Here is a 9,893-nt window from a genome sequence, read left to right as displayed (position 1 = left end):
TTTGTAAAACAGGCAAGCAGCCCTGACACAGAGAATGAAAATAATGAAGGGGTAGGGAGGAGGGTCACTGTCCCCTCTACAAAACAAAGGATTGCATTTATATAGCCCCTTTCACGGCCTTAGAACGACCCAAAGTGCTTTACAACCAATGAAGTCCTTTGGAAATGTTGTACTGCAGGAAACACAGCAATCAATTTGTGCACAGCAAGGTCCCACGAACAGCAATGACCAGCTAATGTGTTCTACTGATGTTGGTTGAGGAATAAATATTGGCGAGGACACCATGGGACCTTTCATGTTCACCGGAGAGGGCAGACGGGGCATTGGTTTAACGTCTCATCCGAAAGACGGCACCTCCGACAGCGTCAGTCTGGATTGTGCGCTCAAGTATCTGGAGTGGGACTGTGAACCCACAATCCCCTCACAGAGAGGCAACAGTGCGACCAACTGAGGGACAACTGACATTAGTTAGAAGCGTTAACCTCACCAGGTTCACCGCAGTCAATAGATTGTCGTCTTGTTCAGCGAGGTTTCCGTACATTTCCGCTCAGTGACAATGTTAGACCATTAACTGACACGGTGATTTGTACGGTACGCATTATCTAATTAATGTAGACCATTAACTGACACGGTGATTTGTACGGTACACATTATCCAATTAATTTAGACCATTAACTGACACATTGATTTCTGTGGTACACATTATCAAATTAATTTAGACCATTAACTGATACACTGATTTGTGCGGTACACATTATCTAATTAATTTAGACCATTAACTGACACACTGATTTGTGCGGTACACATTATCCAATTAATTTAGACCATTAACTGACACATTGATTTGTGTGGTACACATTATCAAATTAATTTAGACCATTAACTGACACACTGATTTGCGCGGTACACATTATCTAATTAATTTAGACCATTAACTGACACATTGATTTGTGTGGTACACATTATCTAATTAATTTAGACCATTAACTGAAACATTGATTTGTGCGGTACAAATTATCTAATTAATTTCCCAAGGAGCGTAACAGGGTAAACCACCGTGCTCTTCAACTGCTCTCTGAATTTAGTCTGGGTCACTCCATAAATGAAGGTGTTTGTGCAGCAGCTGAAAAGCTGAACTACAGTCCCAACATCGTGTGCCCGAAAAAGACGAATAGTCGTTTCCAGGTCTGTGTAAAGACATCGGGCGAGAATGAAGACCAGAATAGTTGTCATCCAACACAGGAGAAAACTGCCCGACAGGGTGAAGAGCAGAATGATGGATTGTCTCCGATTCTCCATCTCTGGATCTTTCTGCTTCTCACCATTACTCCGGCCTCTGAGTCCCCTGCGGACTTTACTCGCCGCTACAATCTGTCTGACCGTCAGAGTATTAAGGATCAAAATGAGAAAAAAAGGAAGCAGCGGGTTCAACAGACGGTCTGACCAGGAAAACCCCTCCCATGTTCCCGGTATCGGAAGGGCTCGTTTCCACAAACACATCAGATTCCCTCGCACACAAGCAGCTGATGTTTCCATATACAAGAAATAAAAGGGAATGTTCTTTAAACAGAACCCCAGACATATTGTGACAATAACTACAGCCGCAATTTTAGGGGTGCAATATTTCGACTTGAACTTCGTGCAGCAAATGGCTACAAAGCGATCGAAAGTAAACGCGACCGTGAGCCAAACAGAACAATCCAAGGCAACGTGACCCAGGGCATAATGGACAAGACAGAACGGAGCGTATTCCAGTGATGGGAATATCTTATATGTTTGATTAATCTGGTATAATAGGACTTCAATAATCACCACCATTAGATCGGCAACTGCCATCGCCACCAGGTAGAGAGTGATACATTTCGAAAGACCGCACTTTCCTCGGCACAGGATGGCGATCGCCACCAGGTTAACTGGAATAAAGAGAGAAAGAAACGGTACAATTGTGTTAATGCACAAAATAACTATCAAACCTCACTTTGTGTGGAACCAAAAGCTTCGTTTATTCCATCCCGTGAAGAAAATGACGCTTTAATTTCTGAGCTCGTTTTTTCCCCACCAACAAGTCAGAAAATCAATAAAGACTTGCCTTTATAAAGCGCCTTTGACGACCTCGGGGCGTTCCAAAGCGCATTAGAGCCATATTTTACACTTTTGAAGTGTAATCACTATTGTAATGAAGAAAACACGCAGCTAATTTTCGCACAGCAAGATCCCACAAACAGCAATGTGATAAAGAGCAGATCATCTGTTTTAGTAACGTTGGTTGAGAGATAACTATTGGGCAGATCACCGGAAGCCCTCGCATGCTCTTCTTCCAAATACTGCCACAGGATCTTTTATATCCACCTGAGAGGGTGGACCGGGCCTCGGTTTAACATTTCATCCAAAAGTTGACACCTCCGATGATGCAGCACTCTCTCAGTACCACACTGGAATATCAGCCTGGATTATGGGTTAACGCCTTTAGGGTTGGACTTGAACCCACGACTTACATAATGCAGATACGAGTGTGCTTCAGACGGCAGGCACTTTGTAAAATATCGAACACTATTTTACAGTGAAAAGGTTTGCCTATAACCGCAAATGGTGCAGGGATCATTTGAAAATAGAAAAAAAAAACTGAAACTACGAGCGTGTAAAGATCAAAGGAGGCCGATGGGAATAAATACGGACGTTAGGTTTGAAATAGATCAGAAACTTTAGAAAAGGAGGAAATAAGAAGCAGAAAATAAACAGTTCAAGAGAAATTAACCGCCACACCACAATAAACACCTTCACCGCCTGACACAGATCAGTCTGAATTGAAGACAGTGGAAGCAAGAAAGTGGAACGGGATTTCACATCTGCAGCCAAAACAGATTATTATAATGTTTATTAACCTGTTAAAATGTAACGTGATTATGAACTAAATCATACGTTTATAATTTATATTCCGACGACACTTTTTAACCGTCAGAAGCAGTTGGAAGACGTCAGTTCCGATTATGACGCGCATTGTTATTGGACATGGACGGTTCGAGCAACTCAGATATTCGCAGTGCATTTTTGGGATGTGTATCACGAGTGAGAAGGCTTCAAACAATTCATAGAATCCAATCATAGAATCGTTAGAGCACTGAAGGAGGCCATTTGGCCCACGGAGCCCATGCCGGCTCTTTGTCAGAGCAATCCAGTTAGTCGTACTCCCCCGATCATTTCCAGTAGCCCGACAATTTCCCCCTTCAAGTATTTATGTAATTCCTTTTTAAAAGACACGATTGAATCCGTTTCCACCGCCCTTTCGGGCAATGCATTCCAGATCGTAAATACTCGCTGTGCAAAGAAGTTTTTCCTCATGCCGCCTTTGGTTCTTTTGCCAATCACCTTAAATCTGTGCCCTCAGGTTCTTGACATTTCCGCCAATGGGAAGAGTTTCCCTTTGTTTTCTTTATGAAAACCTTTCATGAATTTCAACAATTCTATCAAATCTCCTGTTAGCCATCTCTACTCGAAGGAGAACAACCCCAGCTTCTCCAGTCTATTCACGTAACTGAAGTCCCTCATCCCTGGAATCATTCTAGTAAATATTTTCTGCACCCTCTCGAAGTCCTTCACATCCTTCCTAAAGTGCGGTGCCCAGAATTGGACACAATACTCCAGCTGTGGTCGAACCAATGTTTTATAAAGGGACATCATAACGTCCTTGCTTTTGCACTCTAAGCGTCTACTTATAAAGCCAAGGGTCCTATATGTTTTTCGAACCGCTTTCTCAACCTGCCCTGGCACCTTCTGCGACCTGAGCACATATACCCCTAGGCCTCTCTGTTCGTCCACACGCCCCCCCCCACCCCGCCTTTGAATTCTATCCTTTAGCTTATATTGCCTCTCCTCGATCTTCCTGCCAAAACGCTTCACTTCGCAATTCTCAGCAATGCATTTCATCTGCCACTTGTCCGCCCATTACATCAGCCTGCCTATGTCCTCTTCAAGCCTGTTACTATCCTGCTCACTGTTTAATACACTTCCAAGTTTTGTGTCAGCTGCAAATTGTGAAATTGTGCCCTGTACTCCCAAATCCAAGTCATTAATATATATCAACAAAAGCAGTGGTCCTGGTACCGAACCCTGGGGTACACCACTGTACACCTCTCTCCAGTCCGAAAAAAAAATCATTCACCACTAATCTCTGTTTCCTGTCACTTGGCCAATTTTTGTATCCATGCTGTCACTGCCTCTTTTATTCCATGGGCTTCAATTTTGCTGACAAGCCTGTTATGTGGCACTTTATCAAAAGCCTTTTGAAAGTCCACATACACCACATCTACCGCATTGCCCTCATCAACCGTCTCTGTTACCTGATCAAAAAACTGAATCAATTTAGTTGAAAACGATTTGCCTTTAACAAATCGGTGCTGGTTTTCCTTCATTAATCCACACTTGACCAATTGACTATTTATTCTGTCCCGGATTACTGTTTCTAAAAGCCTCCCAACCATCGAGGTTAAACTGACTGGCCTGTAAATGCCAGGTTTAACCTGACACCCTTTTTTGAACAAGATCAGAAGAGACCATAAGACCATAAGAAATAGGATCAGGACTAGCAATTCGTCCATTCGAGCCTGCTCCACCATTTAATGAGATCGTGGCTGATTTGATTTTTAACTCAAATCCACTTTCCCGCCCTTTCCCCATATCCTTGCTGATCAAAAATGTCTCTAACTCAGCCTTGAATGTATTCAATTACTCAGCCTCTACAGCTTTTTGGGGTAAAGAATTCCAAAGATTCACGATCCTTTGGGAGAAGAAATTCCTCCTAATTTCCGTCTTAAACGGGCGACCCCTTATTCTGAGACTATGCTCCCTCGTTTTAAATTCCCCCATGAGGGGTAACATCCTCTCAGCATCTACCCTACGAGTCCCCTCAAAATCTTATATGTTCCAATAAGATCTCCTCTCATTCCTCTAAACTCCAATCAGTAGAGACCCAACCTGTTCAATCTTTCCCCATAAGGCAACCCTTCCTTACCAGGAATCAACCGAGTGAACCTTCTCTGAACCGCCTCCATTGCAAGTAATTTGTGACACCAGACCTGTCCGCAGTACTCCAGGTGTGGTCTCACCAGCAACCTGTACAGTTGTAGCATGACTTCTCTGCTTTTATACTCCATCCCCCTCGAAATAAAGGCCAATATTCCGTTTGCTTCCGGATTACCTGCTGCACCTGTATGTTGACTTTTTGTGTTTCGTGTACGAGGACATCCAGATCCCTCTGTACCGCAGCATTTTGTAATATTTCTCCATTCAAATAATATTTTGCTTTTATCATTTTCTCCTAAAGTGGATGACTTCACATCTTCCCACATTGTATTACATCTGCCAAATTTTTAACTATAGGCTTAACCTGTCAATATCCCTTGGCACACATTTTGTGTCCTCGTCGCAACTTGCTTTTCCACCTATCGTTGTATCATCAGAAAAATTGTCCACAAGACACTCTGTTCCTTCATCCAATTTACAAGGGTGTAACTTTTGCAATTCTCCAGTCCTCTGGCACCAACCCCGTATCTATGGAGGATTGGAAGGTTTTGGCTAGCACCTCTGCAATTTCCACCCTTACTTCCCTCAACAAACGATAATGCATCCCATCCGCACCCGGTGATTGATCTAATTTAAGCACAGCTAGCCTTTCAAGTACCTCCTCTTTATCAATGTTCAGCCCTTCCAATATCTCAACTACCTCCTCTTTTACTGAGACTCTGGCTGCATCCTCTTCCGTGATAATGACAGGTACAATGTATTAATTTCTTACCTGCACCATGCCCTCTGCCTCCATGCGTTGATCTCTTTTTTGGTCCCTAATCGCCCACACTCTTCCTCTTACAACCTGTTTATATACCGATGGAAGATTTTTGGATTTGTTTTATGTTAGTCGCCAGTCTATTCTCATACTCTCTTTTTGCCCCTCTTATTTCCTTTTCCACTTCTTCTCTGAACTTCCTGTATTGAGCCTGGTTCTCACTTGTATTATCAACCTGATATCTGCCATACACCCGCTTTTCCTGCTTCATCTTACTCTCCATTTCTTTCATCATCCAGGGAGCTCTGGATTTATTTGCCCCACCTTTCTCCCTCGTGGCAAATTACCAAGACTGTGCCCGGACTATCTCCTCTTCAAAGGCCGCCCATGGTTCAATTACATTTCTACCTGCCAATCCTTGATTGAAATTTACCTGGGCCAGGTCCGTTCTCAACCCACTAAAATTGGCCCTCTTCCAAATAAGTATTTTTTTTATATTACAGATTGCTCTATGTCCTTTCCCATCACTGTTTCCTAAATGTTCCCCCACTGACACTTGCTCCACTTGACCCATCTCATTCCCCAGAGTCAGATACAGCAGTTCCCCCTTGGGCGAGAAACATACTGATCAAAGAAAATTGTCCTGAACAGACTTCCAAAATTCCTCCCCGTCTTTGCCCTTTACACTATTACTATCCCAGTCCACATTCGGATAGTTGAAGTTCCCCATTTTCTCTATTCAAGTTCTTGCACCTCTCTGTAATTTCCCTGCTAATTTATTCCTCTATATCCCTCCCACCAGTTGGTGGCCTATAGAATATACTCAGTAGTGCAACGGTAGCTCTATGGTTCTTAACTTTAACCAATTAGATTCTGTGCTTCATCACTCAAGGACACACTCTCTCTCCAGCACCTCAATATTCTTTTTCGTCAATACTGCTAACCCCTGCCCCCAACTCCTTTCTATCCTTCCCTATCTTTCTTGAACACCTTTTATCCAGGAATACTTTCCACCCAATCCTGCCCTTTTTTAAGCCACATCTCTGTTTTCACCACTACGTCATATTCCCCTGTGGTGTCTGCAGCGCACCAACCTTATTTACCACGCATCGTGCGTTCACACACACGCACTCTAAACCTATCTTAGATTTTCCCGTATTCTCTCTTAGCCTGATCCCACCTAATTCCGTACTGTTTCTTACTCTAGTGCTATCTCTCTCTCCCAATCCTTTTTGCTCCCTGTTTCTCCTTTCTAATGCTACATCCTGGTGCATAACCACCTGCCAAATTAATTTAAACCCACCCCCTCAGCACGAGTGAACCTCCCCGCCAGTACATTGATTCCAGCTCTGTTGAGGGGCAACCCGTTTATCTTGACCAGATCCCTCCTGCCCCAGAACTGGCCCCAGTGCGCCGAGAATCTGAAGCCGTCCCTCTTGCACTATATCTCAAGCCACGCATTAACCTGCCTTATCTTCCTATTTCTGTATTCACTAGCGCGTGGCACCTGGACTAATCCAGTGGTTACTACCTTTGAGGTCGTGCTTTTTAACTTCCTTCCTAGCTCCTGAATCTCTAGCCGCAAGCCCTCATCCCTTTTCTTTCAGATGTCCTTGGTAGCCACGTGGACCACGACTTCTGGCTGATCCCCTCCCCACCCCCGCCCCCGGCAGAATGTTCTGCACCCTCTCCGTGATGAACTTTACCCTGGCACCAGGGAAGCAGCACACCATACGGTTCTCACATCGACGTTCACAGAAACGCCTGTCTGTCCTCCTGATTATCGAATCCCCTACGACTACTGCATTTTTACACTTTACTGAGCTCCCCTCGGTAGCTTTTTGCCCCGTGATGCCATGCTCAGGGCTCCATTCCTTCGAGGTGTCGTCACCCTCACTGGTATTCAATACTGAATACCGGTTTGACAGTGGCACCCACCCTGAAGATTCCTGCACCGCCTGTCTCTTCTTGCCATTTCGAATGGCCGCCCATTTGCTATCCTGAACTCTCTGTGGCCGTGGGGTTATCACCTCCTGGAACCGACGATCCAGGAAACCTTCAACCTCCCTTGTGCTCTGCAGCGACTCCCGTATAATTATGAACCATTGAATAACCAGCCATTGTATTTCACGGTGAATTAATTAGCCGGAACCGTCAATATTACCGTGATTTTAAATAACAACTTTTGTTTTGCAGCAAATGATAATAATAACACCCTGAATTTTCATGGAAATCCACGAACGAATATTTGTGATTTAACACGTTTCCCAGGTCTGATCTGGAGCCTGTTTAGTGATGATAAATTAGGTCACCAACGGACTGCCTGTTGCTTGACACACAACAAAAGTTGACTGTCGAGCGATTCGATTCGCGATAAGGCGCTGCTTAAATTGACGCCCCATCGTCCCAGTGCTGGATAAAACTGCAACCGGTGGGCAATTAACAACTGAAGGAAAGCGAAGAGGCAAAATGCCTCTACACCCGACAGCACAAAGAGTTTGAATACAGTCTCACCTAGCTCCACACAAATAAAGAACGGGTTGGAAAGACTTACCTGGGACACCGATGATGGCAATAAGTGGGTAGCAAACGTCCCGGTAATCAGCCATTGTATTTCACGGTGAGAAGCTCTCTTATGGGCCGGCGTTGCAGGATTCAGCCTGATTGAGTTTCTGCTGCGCGTTGTTCCAAATGATTCATATTTATCCTGCAGTAAAACTCCCTGGAGAGACTCAGATTGCATTCGTCACAAACATGTGAGTAAAAGGCTGAAGAAGTCACGTGACAAATTTAGCATAAACCAATGGCGGAATTTTCCAGATGTTGGGCAAGGCATTAAAATTAATGCACGGAAAGTAATCCCAGAGAGGATGTTTTCTGCCGATGCCCCTTGATCCCTGAAGCCAACATCCCTCATGTATACAGCAATAGGTTCAGGGTGCCTCATATTAAATCGGTGACATATTCAGTCTTCCATTTCATAACTAAATTTGTTTTGTACTATGATGATGCCTGGTGATCACTAATCTGTAACATTATTGGTGGTGACTCGGCTCTAACGTTAGTGTAGGTGAGTCGGCTATACCATTGCTGGTGGTGATCCGACTCTAACATTACTGATGGTGACACTACTCTAACATTACTGGTGGTGACAGTACTCTAACATTACTGGTGGTGATCCTACTCTAACATTACTGGTGGTGATCCTACTCTAATATTACTGGTGGTGACCCTACTCTAACATTACTGGTGGTGACCCTACTCTAACATTACTGGTGGTGACCCTACTCTAACATTACTGGTGGTGGCCCTACTCTAACATTACTGGTGGTGACCCTACTCTAACATTACTGGTGGTGACCCGACTCTAACATTACTGGTGGTGACACTACTCTAACATTACTGGTGGTGATCCTACTCTAATATTACTGGCGGTGATCCGACTCTAACATTACTGGTGGTGACCCTACTCTAACATTACTGGTGGTGATCCGACTCTAACATTACTGGTGGTGACCCTACTCTAACATTACTGGTGGTGACCCTACTCTAACATTACTGGCGGTGATCCTACTCTAACATTACTGGCGGTGATCCTACTCTAATATTACTGGCGGTGACCCTACTCTAACATTACTGATGGTGACCCTACTCTAACATTACTGGTGGTGATCCAACTTTAACATTACTGGCGGTGATCCTACTCTAATATTACTGAATATCACTGATGGTGTCTCTTCTCTAGAATTTCATTCGGCGACTCTATTTTAACTTTGCAGTTGGCGACTCTACTCCAGCATTACTGGTGGTGACCCTACTCTAACATTACTGGTGGTGACCCTACTCTAACATTACTGGTGGTGACCCTACTCTAACATTAATAGTGATGATCCTGTTCTAATATTAATGGCGGTGACCCGATTCTAACATTACTGGTGGTGTCCCTACTCTAACATTACTGGTGGTGTCCCTACTCTAACATTACTGGTGGTGTCCCTACTCTAACATTACTGGTAGTGACCCTATTCTAACATCACTGGTGATGATCCTGTTCTAACATTAATGATGGCGACCCTACTCTAGCATTACTGGTGGTGACCCTGCTTTAATATTA

General features: G+C 44.1%; 1 protein-coding gene across 1 annotated transcript; it reads right to left on the bottom strand.

Moving 5' to 3' along the window:
* Positions 1 to 1,014: 1,014 nt before the first annotated feature.
* Positions 1,015 to 8,388, bottom strand: LOC137318166 (probable G-protein coupled receptor 139). Its single transcript, XM_067981126.1, has 2 exons — positions 8,334 to 8,388; positions 1,015 to 1,913 (listed from the first exon to the last, which is right to left on the bottom strand). Exons 1-2 carry the CDS (start codon positions 8,386 to 8,388, stop codon positions 1,015 to 1,017), a joined length of 954 nt encoding a protein of 317 aa, XP_067837227.1.
* Positions 8,389 to 9,893: the final 1,505 nt, after the last annotated feature.

Source organism: Heptranchias perlo, unplaced genomic scaffold (genome assembly GCF_035084215.1).
Source record: "Heptranchias perlo isolate sHepPer1 unplaced genomic scaffold, sHepPer1.hap1 HAP1_SCAFFOLD_66, whole genome shotgun sequence".
NCBI classification, from domain to species: Eukaryota; Metazoa; Chordata; class Chondrichthyes; order Hexanchiformes; family Hexanchidae; genus Heptranchias; species Heptranchias perlo.
This window is presented reverse-complemented; position numbering and strand designations above follow the sequence as displayed.